Source organism: Orycteropus afer, unplaced genomic scaffold (assembly GCF_000298275.1).
Source record: "Orycteropus afer afer isolate SDZICR_OR568_19922 unplaced genomic scaffold, OryAfe1.0 scaffold00033, whole genome shotgun sequence".
NCBI classification, from domain to species: Eukaryota; Metazoa; Chordata; class Mammalia; order Tubulidentata; family Orycteropodidae; genus Orycteropus; species Orycteropus afer.
In genome coordinates, this window is record NW_006921620.1 from 1,292,561 (window position 1) to 1,318,103 (window position 25,543).

Consider the following 25,543-nt stretch of genomic DNA (forward strand, 5'->3'; position numbering starts at 1 on the left):
GAAACCCAAGGAGGGGTCGCTATGAGTCGGGGCCGACTCGACGGCACATAACAACAACAACAACAACAACAACAGTACCCAGTTATTCAATCAAACACTAATCTAGGTGTTGTGAAAGTATTTTATAGATGTGGTTAACACTATGGATCCCTGATGCTGCAGCAGTTAAAGCACTCAGCTGAAAACCAGAAGGTTAGCAGTTCAGACCCACCAGCCTGCTCCATAGGAAAAAGATTTGGCAGTCTGCTTCTACAAAGGTTTGCAGCCTTGGAAACCCTATGGGGTTGGTCAGTATGAGTCAGAATCAACTTGATGGAATAGATTTGGGTTTAGTTTCTGGATACCATCTATTATCAGTTGACTTTAAATAAAGGAGATTACCTTACATAACGTAGGTGGGCCTCATCCAATCAGTTGTTGTTGTTGTTGTTGTTATGTGCCCTGAGTCGGACCTGACTCATAGAGACCCCTCCTTGGGTTTCCAAGGCAGTATCACTATAGAAGTAGATTGCCCAACCTTTCTTCCAAGGAGTGGCTGGTGGGTTTGAACCGCCTACCTTCTGGTTAGCAGTCAAGTGCCTTAGGCCCTATGCTACCAGATTTCCTATCCAATCAGTTAAAAGACCTTAAACTGTTGGGCAGAAATTGATGCTATAATCTTGAGGCAGAATTTCTTTTTTTTTTTCCTGAGGGAAACCTTAGTTTTACTTTTAAGATCCAATCAGTTAAAAGACCTTAAAAGTAAAACTGAAGTTTCCCTCAAGGGAAAAAAAAAAAAAAATTCTGCCTCCAGATTACAGCATCAATTTCTGCCCAAGAGTTTCCAGCTTACTGCAGTCCTGCCCTACAAATGTCACACTTACCAGCCCCCACAACTATATAAGCCAAATCCTTGAAATAAATCCAGAAGATATATATACTCTCTCTCTCTGGAAAACAGACTGACTGATACATTCATTTATATATTTTTTCTATAAACAAGATTACTTCTTAAAAAATAATTTCCAAAGAGTATTCTTACCTTCAAAGTAACTGACCTTTCTCACTAAAATTTACAGAACATACTTTTGTTTTAGAAGGAAACACATCTAACCTTGTAATTTTGCTTCAATTCCATCTTTGTTCAGTCCACATGCAAAACCTGCATAAGACATCAACATTTATAAAAAATAAAATAGAATGGATTTAATTCACCTTTATAGGCTCAGTTTATATCCCAGTTAACTTGAGAAGAGTAGACTTATACATGAAAAAAAAAATAGCTTAATGAGTTCCAACAAGACTTAAATATTTATAGGAAAAAAAAATCTACTGTTTTAAAATCCTTTCAGTATCAACTTGCTTTTGCTTATCTTATTGTATAACAGTGACCAGGATTATTGTATTTTAACAAGGATAGTGTAGAATAAATTCCTAATGTTTTACATATAGCAAATTTCTATCGAATGATTAACATTTTCTAATGTACTTTCATTATAAAATGGATGTTCCTATAAACAAGTGTTCGGTGATACAATCATTTTGGAAAACTGTTATTTACTAAGGTTGAACTTATTATACATATCCTATAATGCAACAATTTCACTCTAAGGGACATACTCACAGATATATGTGCACATGTGTACCAACAGGCATATATAAGAATGTTCATAGCATTACTCAAAATTAAGAACGTCAGTTCATGAAAATATTTCTTAAGAAAGAAAATAGGCCCCGAGACCAGAAGAACTACATGGTACCCAGCTACCACTAACAACAGCTCTGACTGGGATCACAAAAATAAGTCCTGGATAGAGTGGAAGGAAAATGTAGACCAAGAAAAAAAAAAAAAAATCAAATTCACAAAAAGACCAGATTTACTGGTCTGACAGAGAATGGAGGAACCCCTGAAACTATGGCCCTAAGACACCCTTCAACTTAGAACTGAAGCCATTCTAAGAAACTACCTTTCAGCCAAATAACAGGCCCATAAAATAAACAATAACAGTCAAGAGGAATGTGTTCCATAGAACAAGCAATTATACAAGATCAAAAGGCAACATGTGCCCAAAAACAAAGATAAGAAGGCAGAAAGAGGCAGAAATTTGAGTAAAAGAAAATGGGGAGCCTGGGCAGGAACAGGAAAAGTGCTGTGACAATGTGGGGAAGGTAACCAATGTAATGAAACACTTTATATACAAGCTATCAAATGGGAAACTAATTTGCTCTGTAAACTTTTACCTAACTCACAATTAAAAACAGAAAGTGAACAGGTAAGTCACAGACTGGGAGAAGAGAATTAAATATATATACTTGACAAAGGACTCTTATCCAGACTACATCCATACATTAATAATAAAAAGAAAAACAACTTAATTTAAAAAATAGATAAAACAATTAAATAGGCTCTTCACAAAATAAGATACACAAATGACCAATATGCATATGAAAATAAATACCTGAGTGCCAGTACTCTAAGGAAAATACAAAATGAAATTACAGTAAGAAACCACTATACATATAGAACAATGACTGAAATTAAGACTAACTAAACCAACTGTTTGCTGTTAACAGCGTAATTTGTAATTTAGTGTAAATTGGTTCAATCAATTTAGAAAACTACTGTATTTGTGTAATTTAATATAAATTATACCTCAGATTTGTGTAATTTATTATAAATTATACCTCAACACAGAACAACTAGAAACTATGAGAAAGAAATGTAAATTAAAACATATAGAGATATTATTCACACACAAAATTGATAAAAGTGCAAAAGCACATACCCTGAAGGTGAATTTAAAGAAACAGAAGCATTGCTGGTGGTTATTGTAAGCCACTAAGGTAGCAATAGGAGCTCTGGTGGCATAGTGCCTAAGCCATTTGACTGCTAACCAGAAGGCTGGCGGTTCAAACCCACCAGCCACTCCTCGGAAGGAAAGTTGGGGAATCTACTTCCGTAGTGATACTGCCTCAGAAACCCAAGGAGGGGTTACTATGAGTGGGATCCAATTAGACTGTAGTTCAGGGATGGGGGAGGGAAGGTAGCAATGGCAATATTAGTGGCACAAATGGTTTGGGCTTGGCTGCTCACCAAAAGATTGGCAGTTCAAACCCACGTAGTAGCATTGTGGAAAAAGGCCTGGTGATCTGCTTCAATAAAGATTACAGCCAAGACAACCCTATGAGCTCAGTTGTACCCTATAACACGTAAAGTCGCCATGAGTTGGAATCAACTCAATGACAATGGGTCAAAAGCAATTACATGTCCAGGAATTTGATACAGGTAGACTCACATATGTAAAAACTGCAAAGTTTCTTTTTGCATTCATTATGTAAAAAACATAAATGACCATCAACTGGGGATTGCTTGACTATGTTACACAAATAAAATGCAATACTATTTGGCTGCTAAAAATAACAACAACAAAAAAAAACTTCCGAGATATATTAAGGACAAAAGGAAGGTACAGAACAGTAGAATAGTGGTAGTTTTAAAAATATGCTCACAACATCTTTGATACTCTTCCCTCTAAGAAGTAAAATGACTTCCTCTCCCTTTGAGTGTGGCCAGAACTGACTGACTTTTTTTTAAAAACAGTGACAGTGTATGACTTCAGAGAAAAGGTCATAAAAAGACTGCAGCTTCCAACTTTGTCACTCTTGGTCATGGATAACTCATGCTTGGGCAAACCAGGTGCCACCTCATGAGAAAATGTCAACATGGTGAGAAACTGAGGCTTCCTGCCAACAGTTAGGGAGCAACTGAGGCCTCTAACCAACAGCTCTGTGAGTGAGCCTCCTTGAAATGAATCCTCCAACTTCAGGAAAGACTTTAGATGACTGAAACACTTCAGATGGCTGACACCTTAGTTATAACCTCAAGAGACCCTTGTACACAAGAGAGACCCTGGTCCACAACTATACATGTAAGACACTCTCAGACTCCTGTGTCCCTCATAAACTGTGAAATAATAAATGTTTTTTGTTTCAAGCCACTAAATTTTGGGATAATCTGTTACACAGCAATAGAAACTAATACAACACCATCATTTCTGTTAAGAGCAGAAAAATAAAATTACATTTTCTTACTTGCTTTCATATGCAAAAATATGAAAATTATTTATTTTTTTTAAAGAAGAGGTATATGTGGTGGTTAGGGTTATGTGTCAACTTGGTTGGGCCTGGTTTTAAGTGGCTGGGCAGCAAGATATAGTTATTCTCCATAAGGAGACTGGTAATCAAGTCCATGGTGGAATCTACCGCGAGCAGCTCAGTAGCTGCCTCAGGGACGTGGTCTGCTTCCAGTACTTCATAAGAAGCAGCTTTGAGAAAGGTCTTGAGCCTTTTTGCACACTTGGACACTGCATGTAGCCAAGTCTTTATTTAGCAGCCTGCCATATTGCCTCTGACCTTGGGACTATTTCTGGACTTGAACTAGTGGCTTGTTGTGTTGCTTCATAATCTTGGGGCTTTGCAACCTTACTTGTTAACCTTGAGTTTGTCAGCCTCAGCAGCCAGCAGCTGCCTGAGATAAGAGAAGCCTCCAGCTTTAGTGGGTGGGGAAGAGGCAGAGCTGAAACCCAAGTTGAGGGGCCTTCACCCAGCCCCTAGAGCTGGCATTTTGAACTCAGACTTCTAGCCTCCTAAACTGTACAAGAATAAACAAACTTGTTAAAGTCATCCACTTGTGTTATTTTCCTTTAGAGCATCACTAGAGAACCTAAACAGTATACCAATGATTATAGAGACAAGGAAGGAGAGAGGACTATGTGGATGGGATACAGAGAAGAAAGATTTGTAACTGCATACATTTTTATACTTTATGATTTTTGAACCAAGCAAATATATTAGCTAGTCAAAAATATAAATTTTAAAATGATACTTAAAAAGGTACCTTTTAGTAAAAGTTTATATTATCCTTGGTGATCTGAAACTTTTTGACCTATGTACATTAGAATGATACTGTAATGAGTCAGGTTTTAATTTGCTTGGCAGCAATCCTAAGTATTTTACTGAACCACATGGCAGAACCCTCTATAAACAACATAACCAGATGTGTGTTAACTTTAGAAATGAGATGAAAATACCCCCAGCAATAGCAGGAATATGCATTGATTTCTTATAAACTGAAAATGAGCAGTCTCAAACTTAGAAAAAGAGACTTGTTGAACACAAACTACAGACAAAATTCAAGGCTTTCCTTTAATTTTAAATAATTTTAGGCATTTTTATTGCTTGTATCGGAGTTGAACTTTCTTCTAAAAGGTCTGTACTATATTTTTAAGGGTACTGATTTCAAGCCTTATTGAAAGACTAGAAATAAAGCACATAAAGATTTCTCACTTTTGTCTATTCTTGCTTCTAAATGTGATTGTTGTTAGCTTTATTCTTCTGTTACTATTAGGCCCAGTTGATTTAAAAAAAAATTACTACTTTCCAAGTCGAAACAACAAACCATAATGAGATGGATTTTTCAAGGCTCTGATATACAGCAAGGTTGATCGTATCCATTCCAAAGCAATGTTCACATCTGTGATGGTATGCAACACTATCTCCGCATTTAAATGTTCAGTAAGATGTCTATGCAAACTAGTAAGAAAAAAAATTTTGCATTAGTAGTATACATTTCTATGCCATAAGTCTTAATTTTTAACTTCAATAATTTATAATACATTCATTACTACTTTTAATAATTCATAAAATATAACTTAATATACAAAAAAATGTAAGAGGAAATTGTGAAATGTGAGTTTAACTTTTAAAAAAGTTTGAGATTCTTCTCTACTCTATGGCTCTGGAAGACAGTTTAAGAGAGTATTCTAATCAAATACATTACTAAAACATCCCAGATTGCCTATCTCTCTATTACTAAACAAATTTTAAAGAAATGAAGACATGTAAAAATTATATTCCTCTTCTTAAATAAAAAGGACCTATGCTACCGCATGGTAAGAAACTGTTGAATAAAACTACTCTATTGTCTTTTTTTCTTAAACTATAAAATTCTTCTGTTATGGATTGAATTGTGTCCCCAAAAACATGTGTTATAAATCCTAAGCTCTATGCTTATAGTTAGGAGCTCTGGTGGTGTAGTGCCTAAAGGCATCTGACTGCTAACCAGAAGTCTGGCGATTAAAACCCACCAGCCACTCCTCAGAAGGAAGACTGGGCAATCCACTTCTGCAGAGATACCACTTTGGAAAACCAAGGAGGGGTCGCTATGAGTCAAATCGACTCGAAGGCAATGAGTTGGGTTTGGTTTTTGGTATGCTTGTGGTTAATCCCATTTGGGAATGGGTTGTCTTTGTTTCATGAATGAAACAGAATTAGTGTAGAGTGTGTCTTAAATCAGTATCTTCTGCAACATAAGAGATTAAACAAGTAAATGAGCAAGAAGAGGAAGAAACAGGTTAAGCCACATGAAATCACCCAGGAGAAGCAGCACAGAGGAGACAAGGACCTTCCTCAAGATCTAACAGAGAGAAAAGCCTTCCCCAAGAGTCAGCACCTTGAATTTGGACTTCCAGCCTCCTAAACTGTGAGAAAATAAATTTTTGTTGTTAAAGTCATCTACTTGTTGTATTTCTGCTATGGTAGCACTAGATAACTAAGAATTTGGTACCAAGAAATGGGGTTGCTGCTCTAACAAATAACTACAATGTGGATTAAAAAAAAAAAAAAAAAAGTGAAAGCAGGTTTTAAATTGAATAGTGAGTGGAAGCTAGAAGAGTCTTAAGGTACATAATAGTAAAGGCCTAAATTGCCTTGAAGAGACTGTTGGTAGAATTATGGACACCAAAAACAATTCTGGTAATGGCTCAGATGGAAGCAGGGAAAGTGACAGGGAAAGTCTCTATCGTCTCAGAGAAAATATACGGCATTGAACAACAGAATATTGCTAGAAATATGGACATTAAGTGTGCTTCTGGGAGGCTTTAAAAGAAAACAATGAACATGAGATTGGACAATGAGGAATGGTGATGCTTTTTAGGCAGTCTCAAAGAACTTGTCTGAATTATGTTCAAATGTTTGGTGGAAGGTAGAACTTGTAAGTGATAAACTTGGGTATCTGGCTGAGGAGCTTTCTAAGCAAGATCTTTATAAGGCCATATGGTTTCTCCTTGCTGCTTATAGTAAAACGTGAGAAAAAAGATATCAACTTAAAAATGAGCTGTATATAATGAAAGCAAAATGTAAAGATTTGGAAAATTCTGTTGTACAAACTAAGGATACATGTCCCAGAATGTGCTGTAAGGACATGGCTACACAATTTCTTAAAAAGAGATTAAGCCTGTGACTGACGGATTTAACCAACTACCACAGCAGAACACCCAATCAACACAGACGGAAGGGGTCAGAGACAGAATGAAAGGAATGAAAATGTCTGCCTCTTGGAATTCTATAGGCAGGAAACAGGCCAACAGAGCTACCTCTGGTGTCCTCCAAGAAAAGAAAAGGACCATTCCTAGAGCAGCATGGAGACCAGTAGAATTATTGGAAGGAGCATGGGAGGCAGGGCCTTCTTGGTTTCAAAGGGTGGGGCAATGGTCTCCTAGATTGCAAAAAGTGGAGCCACAGTCTTCTAGGTTTCAAAGAGTCAGATCTTTACCAACTCAGTTCTAAAGTGTGGGGCTACTGTTCAGGTGTACCAGAGGGATGGGGCGGCTGCCCCAAGCTAAGGGGGCAAGGCTGTCATGACCAAGGAGCAAAAGAACAGGGCTTGCCAGGGTCAAGGGGCTGGGGTCGCCACTCCGAGGGATCAGGTGAATGGGGCCACCCAAAGCTGAGGGAGCACAGCTGCCATCCCAGTGGCCAGGCCTAGAAGGTGAAGCTGAAGCCCAGGGCTGAGGCATCCACCCAGAATCCAGGGAGTGTGACTAACACCCAGAGTCAAGAGGGCAGGGCCATTATTGCCCCAGAGTCAAGAGGGCAGGGCCATTATTGCCCAGATGGTCTCAGAGAACAGAGGATTATTTTCAAGCCTTGATAGCTAATGTAAATTGTTCTTTTGGGGTTTGGACTTGCTCAGTCCCTTCTTTCCCTCCAATTTCTCTCATATGTAATGGCAATGTCTGCCTTGTGTCTGTACCACCATTGTACTTTGGAAACAGTTAACTTGTAGTCTTGATCTCACACTTTCACAGATAAAGAAGAATTTTGCCCCAGGATGTAGTATACCTAAAGTCTCACCTATATTTGCTTTAAATAATTGAGAAGATGAGATTTTTGGACTCAAGAGTTGATTTAAGACTTTTAGGATGATGTGATGGGGTGAATGTGTTTTGCATGTAGGAAGGACATGAATTTTGGATGCCCAAAGGGTGGAACTTATTGACTGAATTATGGCCCCAAAAAATATGTGTGGTAAATCCTAACCTCTTCTCCTGTGGTTATAATTCCACTTGGGATTGGATTATCTGTGTTATGTTAATGAGACAGAATTAGTACAGCCAAAACAAAAAAAAACAACCAAACTCACTGCCATAGAGTTGATTCCGACTCACAGTGACTCCTCCTTGGGTTGCCTAGGTGCTATTTCTACAGAAGTAGATTGCCCAGTCTTCCTTCCAAGGAGTGGCTGGTGGGTTTAAACCACCAGCCTTCTGATTAGCAGTCAAATACTGCAGGCACTAGGCCACCAGAGCTCCTAATTAGTGTAGAGCATGTCTAAAATCAATCTCTTTTGAGTTACAAAAGAGATTGAAAAGCAAAAGAAGCAGAGACAGGGATGCCAAGCCACATGAAGACTGCCCAGGAGAAACGCAGAAGAGATAAGGACATTTCTCCAGAGCTGACTGAGAGAAAGCCTTCCCCTAGAGCTGGTACCCTAATTCGGACTTCTTGACTCCAAAACTGATAAAATAAATATTTGTTTGTTAAAGTCATCTGCTTACAGTATTTCTGTTATAGGAGTACTTGATAACTAAGAAACTCTTAAAAGGATACAAAAGTTTTAGGTAGAATTGTTGAAAAGTCTCAAGAGAATATTCTTAGGAAGCGCTATACCATTTTTTTTTTTTAAATATTATTGAAAGAAAAAAAATAGACTGTGTTAACATTATTATTTTTTTAGAATATTTTCTATATTACCTGCTTTCTACAGTATCACTACAAGCCAACATCTGAACGTACTTCTCTCTTGTACTTAACCGAGTCATAATAACTGCAGTAGCTGTACTGTCAAACTGAAAAAAACAGAGACATTTAGTAAAGATCACATGTTGGTACCAGTTTTCCTCAATAACTCAGAAGTTCACTTCATATTAAACAGTTCCCTTGTCTTGAATAACAGGTCAGAAAGGCTTAAATGATGTTCTGATTTTGAAATGTATCTGAAAATTTAATTTAAACATCTTCTAAGAGTATAGCTGTAAATACCACTATGGTTTCAGTGTTATATAATATTGTTATTGTTGTTGTTATGTGCCATCGAGTCGGCCCCAAGTCATAGCGACCCCTCCTTGGGTTGCCAAGGCAGTATCACTATGGAAGTAGATTGCCCAGTCCTCCTTTCGAGGAGTGGCTGGTGGGTTTGAATCGCCAACCTTCTGGTTACCAGCCAAATGCCTTAGTCACTACACCCCCTGAGCTCTCCCATGACATGATATTTTGCTACTCTTTGAAAAGATATTTTCCTAAATGTTTCCTTAGCACCTATGAAAATAACTTCATTATTCAAGTATTTTTCAGAATAGAGTACATTTTACAATGTGTATAGGCTGACTTTTTTTTATTGTCACAATAATGCCTGGGGATCCCAACTGGCATATAGTGCCAGGATCCAGGCACGATAGATGTGCTGCAATGCACAATGAAAAACTGTCTCAGCCAAAAAGTTAATAGCATCCCCATTCATAATATAAAACAAAAAACAAACAAAACAAAACTCAAAACCAAGAAAATCTTTTAACAGTGTATGCATTCATAAGCCCATCCCTTCAAACAATAGGAATTTAGAGGAAGTGGCAAGAGCACATCCTGGTTAATGAGACTTGGTTTTACTTCCATTGCTCAGTTAGAATAGATTTTCTCAGTTACATTCAGTTTCAAGTCTAATCTAGCATGAAATGCTGACCTTTTGTTCACCAAAAATTAAAGTGTTTGCTTTTCAATGCATTTAAAATGAACTACAAAAAACAAAGTTTCTGTCACTTACTTGAGGTCGACCAGCTCTACCAATCATCTGTAAAATATCTGCTTCACTGTATTCTTCAAACATTCCTCCAGCATAATGCATTGTAGATTTTATAACTACTAGATGAGCAGGCAAATTTACTCCCATAGCTAAAGTACTGGTAGTAACTGCATCAGATTAAGGAATATTCATTTCATACCATGTAATATTATTATTTCAGGAAGACATTTTCTTTGTAAGGTCCCCCACCCCCACATATTATGAAAGTAATAAAAATCATAAACTGGAAATTTCGAAAAGGAGGAGGATAAAAAGAACTTGGGAACCTAAAACAATATTACATCTTAAAACCAAAAAACTATTAAATTCTTAATTTTAAATTTGCACTGGATTCAATAACATGATAGAGAACTAATCATTGCCAAAGAGTTTACTTTTGCAAGTATATGCGTAGATACTTACATACTTTCAGATTCTTAGATGAAAAGAAAATAATAAATTAAAATACTAGAAGTTTTTTCCTTTCTTTTCTCCTAAAATTTTCCAAAATATAATACCCACAAATATGCTGTACTTACAAAGAACTGGTAGATCTCCAACAGTAAAAGCTCCTTCAACTACTTTTCTATCTGACAGCTCCATACCAGCATGATGATAAGCAACACCATGTATGAAAAGATCTACAGAGAAATATGTACTCTGTTATTTATTGGTAATATTTCATCAGTAACTGCTTCCTTCTGTCTATACAGGAAATGCTGTTCAAAAGTTACCTAGAGACCTACCTCTCAGTTTTGAGTCTCTTACTGAATTTGCACACTTCTGTAGCCTATTTGAAAATAGAATAAAATTATTAAGTTACTCCTAATAAAACTCTGAAATAATTTATTAACTAAGTATTTTGATGCTTACAGATATCAAAAGATTTTCATGGTATTATTATCTGAAAACTTTAAGAAATACCTTTAAGAAGTAGGGTATCTCTAAATTCAGGAGTCTCTAACTTGTAAGTTGTAATAGTGAAACTTAGATATGAATGTAATTATATTTTTTAGCCCATGTGAGTAGATGCAATCACCTAGGAGTATGGAATAAGAAAGAATGAACCTAGGATGGAACCCTGAAAATTTCAACATATAAGATTTGTTAGAAGAGGTGAACAAGGGACTGAGAATGAGAGGCCAATAAAGTAGGAAGAAAATCTGTAGAAAATTATAATGGATGTACATACAGAATCCAGAGCTTTTAAAGAAAAGGTGAGTGATCAAATATGTTAGAGGTTCCTAAGATATCAATTAACAGATGTTAAATTGAAAATGAGGAAAGGAAGGACAACAATAACATAGATCATCTTTCAAGAAAGCTGACTGTGAAATAAAGAAAATAAATCATAGTTGCACTGATATTCATTATCTCATTTAATCTTCAAATTTACTATTATCTTTATTTTACAGATGAAGAAACTGAGGCTTGGAGAATTCAAATAAATTGCCCATGGTTAAGGGACTAATCTAGTTATCTAAAACAAAACCAAACTCACTATTATCGAGTATCTGATCTAAATGATCCCAAAAAGTACTTCTACCTCCAAAAAAAGATGAAAAGAATATACCTCTGTTTTTGTTCCACAGTCATAACAAATTTAGCATCTTTCACAAGAACAGAAGCAGCCTGTTGCACACCTTTCCTTGTTGCACAGAACTGAAAATAAATTAATAATTTTTGTATTAATCATGTTAAAAACTAACCATTATACTAAAAAAACAAGCAATCAATAATTCATACCACAAGTGTGGGTTTCTGATCAGAGTACGTTTGTATAACACTGGCGATTTTGTAATTAAGGGTTAAGTCAAACTTAAATTCAGTTTGGTTACTACTGCAGGGAAATCCAAGGACCACTTTTCGAAGTTTCACTGGTCTGTGGTTCTCATCTATTTTCAGACATACAGCAGGTTTCTCACCATCTGAAAGCCACTCTGCAATCTTAAAATAACAGACATACATACATTTAAAAAAAAATAGTAAATATTTTTGGTTAAAAGTAACTCAACAATAAACCACTTTAGCGTCAAAACCAGAAAAACCAAACTCACTGCCATCAACTGGATTCCGACTGATAGTGATTCCCTTTAGGTTTCTGAGGCAGTAACTCTTTACAGAAGTAGATTGCCCAGTCTTCCTTCTGCAGAGCGGCCAGAGGGTTTGAACCACCAACCTTCCGGCTCGCAGTCAAATGCCTTAGGCACTATGCCACCAGAGCTCCTTTAGAATCAAGGTATAAGTATATAATCAAATTGTTTTTTTCAATATTACATATTCCACTTATACTATTCTACTGACATAATGTTAAATAGTATCAATAGCAGGAATTGTAGATTATAATCACTTTTTACTAAGGTAAATTTCAAATTATTGCTATTGTGTTTTATTTGCCTTCTAAGAGTCAAAAGTAAAAGTAAAATTGATTTTGGCATTGAAATTAAATTTCCTTACTATCATTGTAATTTATTTTCTATTTTTCAGAGCTGTGTCTGGAAATAGTAACCCTTCTTTTATTACCCTAAATGCTAACTGGACAGTAGCAAAGGAATGGCTGGTATAGGTTGACAAGGGCTGACAATTTCTGAGCAAAGCACTAATAAACATTTAAAAATGTCAGGGCCAAAAGCACATTTGAAATTCAATGCTAAAGTCACTAGTTTACTTCTGCAATCTTTATCTCTACATAGCCTGGTTGGTAATTAGGCTTCATGTCTTGTTACTAAACTGACCAAGAAGATGAATTAATGAATTCTTACTGTACAGGAAGAAAATACTAAATATTTTCAAGTCTATCATGGGTTGAGAGAAGATCATACAAGAATTCACAGTGTGAGAAAGGCAGAAGGCCAGGGATGAAGATCTTAATTTAGGGGCAAATAGAAGAGGAGCTAAAAGATACAGATGAATTATAATCACAGAAGTAGTGATTGTCATGGGGGGAAATCACAGAGTTTCAAAAATTAAAGGGTATTGGCATATAATAATTACTTGCAAATCACTAAGAAAAAGTTTAGTATCCAAATGGGAAAAAAGAGAATATGATCTGTCAAGCTGCAAAAGAATTTAAAGTAATTGATAAATATATTAAAAATAATTCCTTCAGTAGAAATCAAAGAAGTACAAATTTCAAAATTAAGATATCATTTTGAACAATAAATTTGACAAATATTTTTAAATAATAGTAAGAATAATTTCATTATTATACTATCCAGTGTTAGGATACAGAGAAATTACTGCTGGTTGAAGTGTAAATAAATATATTTGTTGAAGGTGGTATGTCCTAAAGAATTTTATATATCCTTTGAGTCAGCTATTTTACCTAGAAGTTAATCCCAAGGAAATACACATGAATGTTTTCAAAGATACATTAATTCTACCACTGTTTTGAAAAACTTTTTACAAAAGTAGAAAAAAGAAATAATTTTCTATCAGTAGGGGATCAGATAAATACATAATGATAAAACAATAAAAACAGTATTAAAAAGAATATTTAATGACAGGGTAATATTTTTAGGGGAATTGCAGGTCATAAAAAAGTATGTACATTACGATTCGTTGTATACACCTGCAAAGATGCATTTCGGGTTTTTGTTTTGCTGCTTAAATATAGTTGAAAATGTTCTATATTTATATTTGAATATATGAAAAACCTAGTTGCCACTTCAAAAAAAGAAAATGATTAATTATGCCAAATTAATGATAAAGACAGAAAATTTTCCATTGGATTAGACAAGATAGCAGACATTTGTGAAATCAATTTCTAAGAATAAGCAGGTAAAAAAAAAAAAGCTATATTATAGTAGGTTGAGAAATAACTAGGAGTGAGATAACAGAATGAGACAAGAGTACTGTTTTCCAAGAAGAGTGCCAAAATATTTATGAAGAAAATAAGGATATATTTATCATGGAAAGTTTAGTACTGTATACAATCATTTCTTTAAATAGCTGTTTCCCCCATTAGCCTTGAGATTCTCCTCAAAGGCAGGGTCTGTATGTTTCCATCTTTACCACAATGCCAGGCATACAGAATTGGGGTGTGCGGTGTGGGGCGGGGGAGGTAATCATCTAAGCAATTAGGTGCTCTGGTAGCGTAGCGCCTAAGGCATTTGACTGCTAACTAGAAGGCTGGTAGTTCAAACCCACCAGCCCATCCTTGGAAGGAAGGCTGGGCAATCTACTTCTGTAGTGATACCACCTCAGAAACCCAAGGAGGGGCCGCTATGAGTCGGGTCTGACTCGACGGCACATAACAACAACAAACTGATGTTACTATACAACTACAGTCAGCTGGGTATAAGCTTTAAAATTAGAACTAAAGTCCATGAAAATATGATTTCTATATAATAACAAAGGAGCTCTGATGGCACAGTGGATAACGAATTTGGCTCCTAGCCAGAATGTCAGCAGTTCAAACCCCCCAGCCACTCTGCAGAAGGAAGATGGGGCAATCTACTTTCGTAATAATTTCCCACCTCAGAAACCCAATGGGGGATCCTATAAATCAAAATAGACTCGATGGCAGTGAGTTTGGTTTGGTTTTGGTTATATACTAAGGAACAAAAGACTTCTCACAGCAATATTTTATTAAACTGGATCAATCAAATTTATATTCCAAATACCTTACCTATAAAATTTAGCCATAATTTTCTAAAACACATTTTTCTATTAAATTGATTAGTTGATTGACAGAAAATATATTTTTTTCCTAGGACCTAATGGATAAATATTTCACAAGTCATAGAAAAAACTGAAAGATTAAAATTCTAACTTACATCTTCAGCATTTGGAATTGTTGCAGATACAGCTACAAATCTCATCGGAATAACGGTGCTGGTATTTTCTAAAGTCTGAGATAAAGACTGTATAGTTTTCATTCTGCTGACTACAACTTCAAGGGTGGGACCACGATTTTCATCTTTTACAATATGTACCTATGTAAAAAATCAAGAAACAATCATTACCTAAAAAACTAAAAATCTTATTTAATCAATTAAAATGTAAAATAATACTAATATTCTTCCTTAATAAAATGAGCTTATTTTCTACTTAAAGGAATAAAACAAGTATATAGTTTGGCTAAAAATGTCGTTTTTATCTATGCTATCATCTTTTGATGCTTATCTTCAAAAGTGAATGAAGTATTCACTACCTCATCAATGAGAAACAGTCGAACCAATTGGACCAAAGAGTTGTCTCTCCATTTCCTAGTCATGCTATCCCATTTTTCCTAGAGAACAAATACAAATGACTTACTGTAATAAGGAATTATAATAAGTATTATTAATACATAAAGTTTTTAACATAACATGCCACAAATGATACGCAATATTTCGGTTGACATAGTAAAAGTATCCTGGAAAAGATTTAAAGACTAAAAATTATTTAAAGGATTTCGACAGTCCTGCAAGTCTTTAAAAAACTACCAGATTAACCACAAAATAATACTCACAGTCATAGTCTTATTACCTATTTTAGGATAAATACACGTACAGTATATACAACATGTAATACTTGGATAAAGAATATAAGCAATAAGTATAATTACTAATGCTCTATAATATAAAAATTGCCTATTCATATATTTTGCTAACTTTTCCTACTTGATCATATGTCTTTTGCTCACTGATCTATAGGTATTTTTATATACCCTAAACAAGTAGCGTAGGGATTGCAATCCTACTTCCGTAGTGATACTGCCTCGGAAACCCAAGGAGGGGTCGCTATGAGTTGGGTTCAACTCGACAGCACAGAACAACAACAACAACAACAACAAACATTAGTCCTTTTCCTGTTTTGTTTTGTTTTATATTGCAAGTACCTTCTACTCTGTATTTTCTTTTACTTTTTTTTTCTTTGTGAAAAGAAATAGATATTTTCTAATAAATGAAATAAATAATAAATTATAAGTAACACCTACTGGAGTTGTCATAATAATATGGGCATGTTGAATCTCAAACAGATCATCCATGATGGTATCTCCAGTGAGTTCTTTACAATTCAATCCTATTGGTCCAAATTTTTCTTTCCAGTCATCAAAACGCTGACTACATAGGGTTTTTATTGGTGCCACTATAACAACATAACATATTTAGTCTGAATATCAGTGTAATTTTAAAATTTTTTCCACAACTCCTGCTTTATAAAGTTAGCACAAAAATATCAATATTGCCTAATATTGATGAATTGAAAGTAATAATATAAGCATATTACTTAGAGATATAAAGATAATCGTCAAAAGAACTAAAAATAGAAATAGTTAGGAGTCATTGTACCTAAAAAGTGTAACTAGAAATGAGAGAGGTAGGGTAGGAGACTATTGTTTTTCACTATAAGTGCTTTTGTAATATACTTTAAAAAAAGAAAGCAGTGTATATATTGCTTTGGTGAAAATTATTTAAAAAAATAAATAAGAAATAAGAGTATCAGTTCCCATAGAAATTTCTAGGATCACAAAATGATTTTGTTTGACTGTCTTAAAAAATAAGCATGTAGAGGTCAAATTTTCAATTCAAGTATTACTTTTTATTTATAACTCTGAGAAAATGTATTTTCAAATTTATGTAGCAGACAAAAACAATTGTGATAGGTCTTTACAAAATATGCAGAAAAAATTACATAATTCCTATCACTTGCCCTTGAGTTTACTTATTAGTTTTGTTTCACTGTTTCTTTTATTATTATAATTAATCAGCACTTTTATAATATATAAATACTTACTATAAACAATTTTAATGTTCAACCACGGCAATGGCACTTCCATTAGTAATCTCGTTATAGCTAGTTCAAACACTACAGTTTTCCCAGAACCAGTTGGAGCACAAATCACAAAATTCCTATCTGTGTAAAGAAGCTAAAAAATAAAATTTGATCGGTCATATAATACATAATTTCCTCACAAATATTCATTTGTTAGAAAATGTCTCAGAAAAGTCTCTACAAAATAACAGCTCAAATTTTTAACTCAAAAATTACCAGAATTATACTTTCCCCCACAAAATATTAACACTAATAGTAATTTATCAGCCTATTATATTTGTCAAATGATATGTTAGACCTAACAGAAAATCACATCTTTAGCTACCAGAGAATTTTTTATATACTAATAAAGATAAATCAATTGTTGTTGTTGTTGTTGTATGTGCCGTCGAGTCGGCCCCAACTCATAGCAACTGCTCCTTGGGTTTCTGAGGCAGTATAACTACGGAAGTAGATTGCCCAACCTTCCCTCCAAGGAGTGGCTGGTGGGTTTGAACCTCCAGCCTTCTGGTTAGCAGTCAAGTGCCTTAGGCACTATGCTACCAGAGCTCCCAGATAAATCAATACAACTATGGAAATCACATGCATTCATTCAACAAATATTTGTTGAGCTCCTATAATGTGACAATCACTAAGTGTGGCATGGGACACATAAAGATGAATGAGATCTAGTCTGTAACCATAGGAACCATAGGACACAATCTAGTGAGGAGAGGCAGAGAAGTAAATAATTACAATAAAATACTCACATCATCAAAGGCCTTGGACTGTATATAGTTGAAATATGGAAATTCTTTGAAAATACTTCTAAATTTTGCTGCTTAGGATAACATTAAGGAACCAAATATTTCAGAGTTTTAAAAATTGGCTACTTTTCATTAAAAAATTCAGTTGCCTTAATATTGACTGACAGTATTCAATGATGAGGCTTTAACATTTGCTACTTTGACATCTTAACAAGAGAATTAACTGAAATTATTGTATTGCCCAGTCTCATTCCATATTCTGAGAACTTTTTAAGTCCCTAAGGGGAAACAAAGGTTATACAAAGGTCAACAGAAAGAGTTAGATCTGATGGAAGAGATGCAAGTATATGTCAGCAAGTATATCAGAACCAAGCTTCTAGTTTATCTTTTTCAGAGTAGTACTTTTTTTTTTAAATTTATTTATCTTGACTAAACCACTTGATTTTTATTTCTTCTTTAATGTTCTAAAATTTCACTTTTTAACAGTAGATTTTGCTTTATTAGCTGATGTATGTTTCTGATCAACTATGAATGCTTTTTTTTTTTTTTATAATTTGGTTAAGTGGTACATTTAAGTGTGATTATCAGTATACTGTCTCAACATGAATGACTTAAATCATTCTTTTGTCAGAAAGTTCAAAAATATTCCTGAATATGAAGGATAAATTGTCCCCTTTCTAAAGTGACAAGTTTATTGTCAATTTGGGAGATATTTTTACTTACATGAGATCTCTCTTAGTCTGAGTCACAATTTGTCAACTACATTTACTGAACCCTCTTTGCAGGATATATTTCTAGAAATAGGAAGCTGTAAATAAAGAACTGAGTTCCTATAACCAAGGTTGTTATTATCTGTTAGGAGAGATAAGATAGATATTTGATAGATACCCAAGAAGACAAATACACAATTATGTAAGCAATTATATTTGTAGGAAGACATACAGGAACTGATTGATGGCTGGAGTGAAAGGAAAGACAGTATAGTGTACTAAGATCCCACTCACTAACTGTAAAAAGATTTTTTAACTTCTCTATAAAAGGAGGATGTGATGATTAATTTTACGTGTCAACCTGGCTAGGCTATACAGGTTTGCATTTATTAAGTCAAGCAGATAAGAGTTATAAATCTTCATTTTAATTTCAATTGTGCAGAGTATCAAAATATTTGTGCCAAAACAGAAACATAATTTTAGGTTTGTCAATCCATGTACTTTTGAAGGAATCTCATTCTTCCCTCAAAATATATTTCTTGCTATAAAATATTTATTTGTAACAAGCCCACAAGTGACCGTCATGCTGATTTTTCTTTCATTAGGTAGTTCCACATCAATTTATATTCATGAAAATGAATCTTCTTCAGAGTAGATTTAGAATCAGTGCTTCTAGTTCATGAGATCACTTCACTGCTAACATCATTTATTATCACTATGAACATGTGATATCAATTTTTCTCTTTTGCTCAACAAACTCTCAGTAGTGTTACTGCAATTATATGTAATAATGGTGGGAAATGTCTGTAGAACTAAAAATGACTAGAGTATTGTGGCAAGATCAGTCTAAGAAAATTTCTATTGTTCTGAGGACTCAAATATAGTAAAGTACTGACAAAGAAACAAAATAAGTTTGTATCCAAGAAGCACACAAACTTTCAAATTATCCTGAATAGTGTTCAGTCTTCCACCTTAAATACACACTTGGAAACAATAAAGTGTAGGAGTTCAGTGAGTTTGGCAGCAAATGAACTTTATGGACAATAAATCAATGGACACAAGTGTAGGCAAAAGTCTTAACTAAGAGTTAAAACAGAACCACTGTTCAGTTGTGTGAATACATCATGAAAATCTTTAAAATAAAATTCTTAAAATGGTACTCTGTCACATTATAGAAAGGCTTCCTTCCAGCAAGGGATAAGAAAATTTTACCATGTGCAGATAATGAAACAACCTGCTACTGCTCACTGCTAACTAATTTCCTACATTCCCACCCTTACTTGGAAGGAATTGAAGCAGGATTAAAACACCATGCTGAACAGAGCATTAAAGACTGGCTATGTCTGAAGTTACTATATTACCATGTACAACCCTATTATTACTCCCCTCCCATTCTAAGTGAACTCAGTTATCTATTAGAGGCAATTTTTCACAAGTGGTCAGGCAAACATTTTCTCACCATACTTAGGAAATACTTCAGATGACCCCCAGAATATTCAGAATTAGAGTCACTCTCCCCTGGATTTCTCTGGCTCAACTGCTCAATATCTGGAATTCATTTTCTGTTTTTCCATAAGTTTTATAAATGTTAGAGTTTCTCTAGCTTTGAATTACTAATGCCGTATTTCTAAAGCATAGTTTTCATGATGTAACTTAACCTGCTCAAATAATACTACATGGTTTCTCCTTGTTGCTTGTGAACTTTTACTAAAAACAAAAACAAAAACAGCTTTGACCTTGGTATTCATGGCACTAAATGATCTTATCCTAAGAAACCTATGTCACAGTGCTTTCTGCTATTCTTTTAGTCATATCTTTTGTTTCAACCAGACTGAATTGTTGTTCTTCTCCAAGTATACTCCCATACATGTTTACCTCATCCTTGCTCATGTCTAGGTCTTTGACAGAAAAACTTCTCTTATTATATCTTCCTTTCAATGTATTTGTAGATAGGAAGATATATAAGATGTGGTCCTTGACTGAAGGAATTCACAGGTCATGGGGAAAGAGTCACATAGACAGTTAATGAATTATAATGATAGAATTAATACACTGTTATAGACAAACACAAGGTATTAAAGAACCAAAGAAGAGGTTATCTCCTAAACACAGATACATACTCAAAATATTTACACTGTAAATGCCCAGGTTTGTAAATCAAATTATATGTATAAGGTCTAACTTAGGTTCTTTTCAAAAATATTAGATGTGGTAAAAATGTTCTCCATTCACAACATGTATCCTATTCCCATCCATTTCCCCTCCTTATGTACTGTCTTTACCCAAAGTATAAGAAATTATTTTTATATATTTATAAGTAAATATACTCAGAGTTCAGACAATAACACAAGGCTAATCTCTTATTTTATCATAGACTGGCACTAGTCCAAAGATCACACTTTGAGCAGGACTGACTATAGCATACATTGGTTCTCTTACACAATCCAAAATATTCACTTTTCTTTTTCTTGCTTTGTCAATCAAAATAAAAAAACACATGAAAGAAAACATTTTAAAATTATGATTTCATAAATGAAAAGGAGTTGTTGTAAAATAATTTAAAGGATACGGATTTCTGTGACAGCCTTCAAGGGACCTAAATATTTTTCAGTCACTCCTAAGGGAGGGAAAAAATCTTGCATACTTATATGGATAAAAAATAATCTTCTCCATAAAACTGTTTCAGTAAAAGTTTCATAACTTTTTATTAAGAACACATTTTTTTAAAATAATGTAACATAATAAGGAAATGCAGAAAATGTGCAAGTAGATAAACTACTCAAATTTACTATAATTTGTATTCTTCCTTATGCTAAGAAATATAGATTAGTTTGTACATTATAAAACCAACTGAAAAGGAAAATGATTACCTTGAATATCATGAGACTGGGATGCAACTGAAAAGGATGATGCTTTGAATATGCCTTCTCTGATTTCAGCAGCAGAAAAAGCATCACTTGCTGTAGACAGATTAATGTCTGAAAATCGGTGTTTCTGCTTACTATTTCTACAGTTCCATGATTTCCCTTTGTTCATTTCTGTTTGGACAACCTTCACTGAGTCAATATGAGAATCCAAATTTGCATTCCCATGTATGTTGTCAGATACTTTAAATAATCTGCAAAAAACACACATTTTTCACTTGAAATAGTGCATAGAATGTGAAAAGCTAGCATTAAATTGACTTCTTTAAAAATAGCCAAAGATTATGGTTTATTCAACCAAGAAAAGCTAATATAGGACCCTCTAAGTTTACCAATGAATTATGTCTTTTAGCTTTCCTAAAACTCAGATTTGTGGTAGCCAGACTGCCATATGGTCCTGATGATCCTAAACTCCTGCACAGTCACATCCATTTGAAGTCTCCTCCTATGTTGAATCACTGTTAGTCTATGTGACTAGAGGAGTACTATGGAAGCATAGGTATGTGACTTCAACAGCTAGGTCAATGAGACATATTTTCCCTTCCAAATGGTTTCTTGCATTTCTAACTCTGAGGGGAGCTAGCCACCCTATCATGGAAACACTCAAGCAACTCTATGATGAGGCCCATGTAAAGAGGTACTAAAGCCTGCTGTTAACAAGTACCAATTTGCCAGCCATGTAAGTGAGCCACCCTGAAAGCAGATCCTTTGGCCCCTATCAAGTCTTCAGATGACTGCACTCTGGCCAATAATTTGGTTGGAACTCCATGAGAGACTTTCCAACATCTTTATGCATCCTCAGGAGACTCCAAGCCAGAACTATTAGTTACATTGTTCCTAAATTCCTAACCCAAGGATATGGTGAGAGAGAAAAAAAAAAAATGTTTACTATTGTTTTAAGCCACTCCATTTGGGTAATATGTTACACGCAATAGACAACAATTGTACCAATGGAAATCAATAAAGTAAGTGAAAGAGAGAAAAAAGAAGCCACTAAAATATAATCACAGTAAAAGAGAAACATGTATTCAACTAATAGTAGTAAAATTTAACTGAAATTAGTGAAGTTTTAAGAATAAGTTAAACACTTGTTATTAATTAAAAATTGCTTATGTCAGCAACTGCATTTGGTTCCACATTCTCTACCAGATAAAATACACAATTTTCCTAGCCAATCAAATCAGGTTTCTAAGTCAAAAACAATGTAAAAGACATAAGCTAATAAAAAGTTGGAATACAAATACCATTTGATCCAGCAATCCCATTACTAAATATATATCCTAAAGAAGTGAGAGGCAGGACATGAACAGATACATGCACACCCAAGTTTATTGCAGCACTGTTTACAATAGCAAAGAGATGGAAACAAGCTAAGTGTTCATCAACCGAGGAATAGATAAACAAACTGTGGTATATCACACAATGGAATACTATGCAACCCTAAAGAATAATGTAGAATTGGCAAAACATGGCATAATGTGAATGAACTTGGAGGACATGCTGAGTAAAATAAGTGAATCACAGAAAGACAAATATTGTATTAGTTTTTACAATAGGCAATAGTAAAAAGCCAATGAAAGGTTTATACACAGAAGGAAACTTTCTTTGTTGGTTACCTGAGATGGCAGGGGAGGGGAGGGAAAATTTCTAGATAGGTTGGAAAAAAAAAGAGAGAGAGAGAGAGAGAGTGATTTTACTTATACATATATACCAAAGATTAATACTGGTTACTAGGGTTAGGAGGGAGGGGGAAGGAGAAAGCTTTTGTTTAGGGGGCACTGAGTTTATGCTAATAGGTGGTGGAATATTTTGGAAGAGAATAGCAATAATGGTGGCATAACATGAAATATGTGATCAATGTTCCTTTGTTGTAAATATGGAAGTGTTATGTTGGCAAATGTCTAGTGTGTTTTCACCACAATAAAAGTAAAAGTAAAAAAAAAAAAAACATGAAGTAAGCTACGTATAAACAAAACTCATTGCCATTGAGTCAAATCCAACTCATAGCAACCCCTCCTTGGGTTTCCGAGGTTTATCTCTGTAGAAGTAGATTTCCCAGGTCTTGCTACCGAGGATTGGCTGGTGGGTTTGAACCGCCAGCCTTCTGGTTAGCAGTCAAATGCCTTAGGCACTACACCACCAGAGCTCCCAGGCTAAGTATATTAGAAGATTAAATTTTCACCAAAACTATCCAGTAACCATTTTAGTTGGCAAAGTTCTGATGAATAAGAAGAGATCACTTTTCTGAGTGCAATGTGGATTATTCAACTGATCATAGGACAAGCCATCAAAATAATTTGCTCACAATAGCACTAACAGAGGAAAGTTACCATTAACGTAACTACAGTTCATTAAAAAGACAACCAAAATGGATGTCAGAAAAAATTCTGAAATTTGCTCTTGATTGTAGATCAATATCTAAAGCAAATAAAAGATCTGAACAGAAGATTTCAAAGGGCAGCTTGAGAAGACAAGTATTATAATGAAATGTGCAAAGACCTGGAGTTAGGAAATTAAAAAGGAAGAATACACTCAGCATTTCTCAAGCTGAAAGACTGGAGAAAAAATTCAAGCCTTGAGTTGCAATACTGAAGGATATTCTATGGGAAATATACTGACTGATGCAGAAAACATCCAAAGAAAATGGGAGGAATAATGCACAGTCACTATACCAAAAAGAAATGGTTGATGTTCAACCATTTCAGGGCATAGCATATGATCAAGAACCAATGGTACTAAAGGAAGCAGTCTAAGCTTCACTGAAGAAATTAGCAAAAAACAAGGCTCCAGGAATTGACAGAATACCCACTGAAATGTTTCAACAATTGGAAACAGCACTGAAGTCACTCACTTGCTTATGCCAAAAAATTTGGAAGGCAATTACCTGGCAAACCTATAGGAAGAGATCCATGCTTGTGCCCATTCCAAAAAAAGGTGATCCAATATAATGTGGAAATTATTGAACAATACTATTAATATCAAATGAAAGCAAAATTTGCTGAAGATAATTCAAAAACAATTGCAGCAGTACATCATCAGGGATCTGCCAGAAATTCAAGCCACATTCAGAAGAGGGTATGGCAGTAGGTATATCATTGCTGATGTCAGATGCATACTAGTTGAAAGCAAATACCAGAACAATGTTTACCTATGTTTTATTGACTATGCAAAGGCATGTGACTACGTAAATCATAAATTATGGCTAACACTGCAAAGAATGGGAATTCCAAAACACTGAAATGAAGGAACCTGTACATAGACCAAGAGAGTAATTTCAACAAAACAAGGAGATACTGCCTAGTTTAAAATCAGGAAAGGTGTCGATCCTTTCACCATATTTATTCAATCTGTATGATGAGCAAATAACTCATGAACCTGTACTACATGAAGAAGAATGCAGCATCAGGGTTGGAGGAAGATACATTATCAACCTGAGATATGCAGATGACACAACCTTGTTCGCTAAAAGTGAAGAAGACTTGGAGCACTTACTTATGAAGATCAGAGATTAAAGCCTTCAGTATGGATCACGCCTCAACATAAAGAAAACAAAAATCTTCACAACCTAAACCAATAAGCAGTATCATGATAAATGGAGAAAAGACTGAAATTGTCAAGGGTTTCATTTTACTCTGATCCACAGTCAACACCTACAGAAGCAGCAGTCAAGAAATCGAATGACATAGTACATAGGCAATCTGCTGCAAAAGACCTCTTTAAAGTGCTTGTTGTTGTTGTTGTTGTTGTTATGTGCCGTCGAGTCGGCCCCGACTCATAGCGACCCCTCCTTGGGTTTCCGAGGCAGTATCACTACGGAAGTAGGATTGCCCAACCTTCCTTCCGAGGAGTGGCTGGTGGGTTTGAACAGCCAGCCGTCTGGTTAGCAGGCAAGTGTCTTAGCCACTATGCTACCAGAGCTCCCTTTAAAGTGCTTAAGAGTAAAGAAGTCTGATATGCGCTTGACCCAATCTATAGTATTTTCAATAGCCTCATATGCATGTGACAGCTGGACAATAAATAAGGAAGACCGAAGAATTGGTGCATTTCAATTGTGGTGCTGGTAAAGAATATTGAATGTATCATGCACTGCTAGAACAGCCAGAACGCTCCTTAGAAGCAAGAATAGCCAGACTTCATCTCTCATACTATGGTTATGTTGTCAGAAGGAACCAGGCCCTGAAGAATGATATCATGCGGGTAAAGCAGAGTCAGTGAAAAAGAGGAAGACCATCAACAAGATAGACT

General features: G+C 35.0%; 1 protein-coding gene across 1 annotated transcript in view; it reads right to left on the bottom strand.

Annotated features, from left to right (window-relative positions):
* Positions 1-25,543, bottom strand: part of HFM1 (helicase for meiosis 1) — a 116,901-nt gene that overhangs the window by 84,557 nt on the left and 6,801 nt on the right. The window contains exons 4-18 of the mRNA XM_007936041.2: positions 21,245-21,492; positions 20,944-20,991; positions 17,668-17,738; positions 16,880-17,012; positions 16,080-16,231; positions 15,312-15,389; positions 14,935-15,093; positions 11,903-12,103; positions 11,730-11,818; positions 10,903-10,946; positions 10,696-10,797; positions 10,139-10,284; positions 9,073-9,167; positions 5,438-5,571; positions 1,094-1,141 (exon numbers count right to left, since the gene is read on the bottom strand). Coding sequence (XP_007934232.1) covers positions 1,094-1,141; positions 5,438-5,571; positions 9,073-9,167; positions 10,139-10,284; positions 10,696-10,797; positions 10,903-10,946; positions 11,730-11,818; positions 11,903-12,103; positions 14,935-15,093; positions 15,312-15,389; positions 16,080-16,231; positions 16,880-17,012; positions 17,668-17,738; positions 20,944-20,991; positions 21,245-21,492 — 1,748 coding nt within the window. The remainder of the gene's footprint in view (positions 1-1,093; positions 1,142-5,437; positions 5,572-9,072; positions 9,168-10,138; positions 10,285-10,695; positions 10,798-10,902; positions 10,947-11,729; positions 11,819-11,902; positions 12,104-14,934; positions 15,094-15,311; positions 15,390-16,079; positions 16,232-16,879; positions 17,013-17,667; positions 17,739-20,943; positions 20,992-21,244; positions 21,493-25,543) is intronic.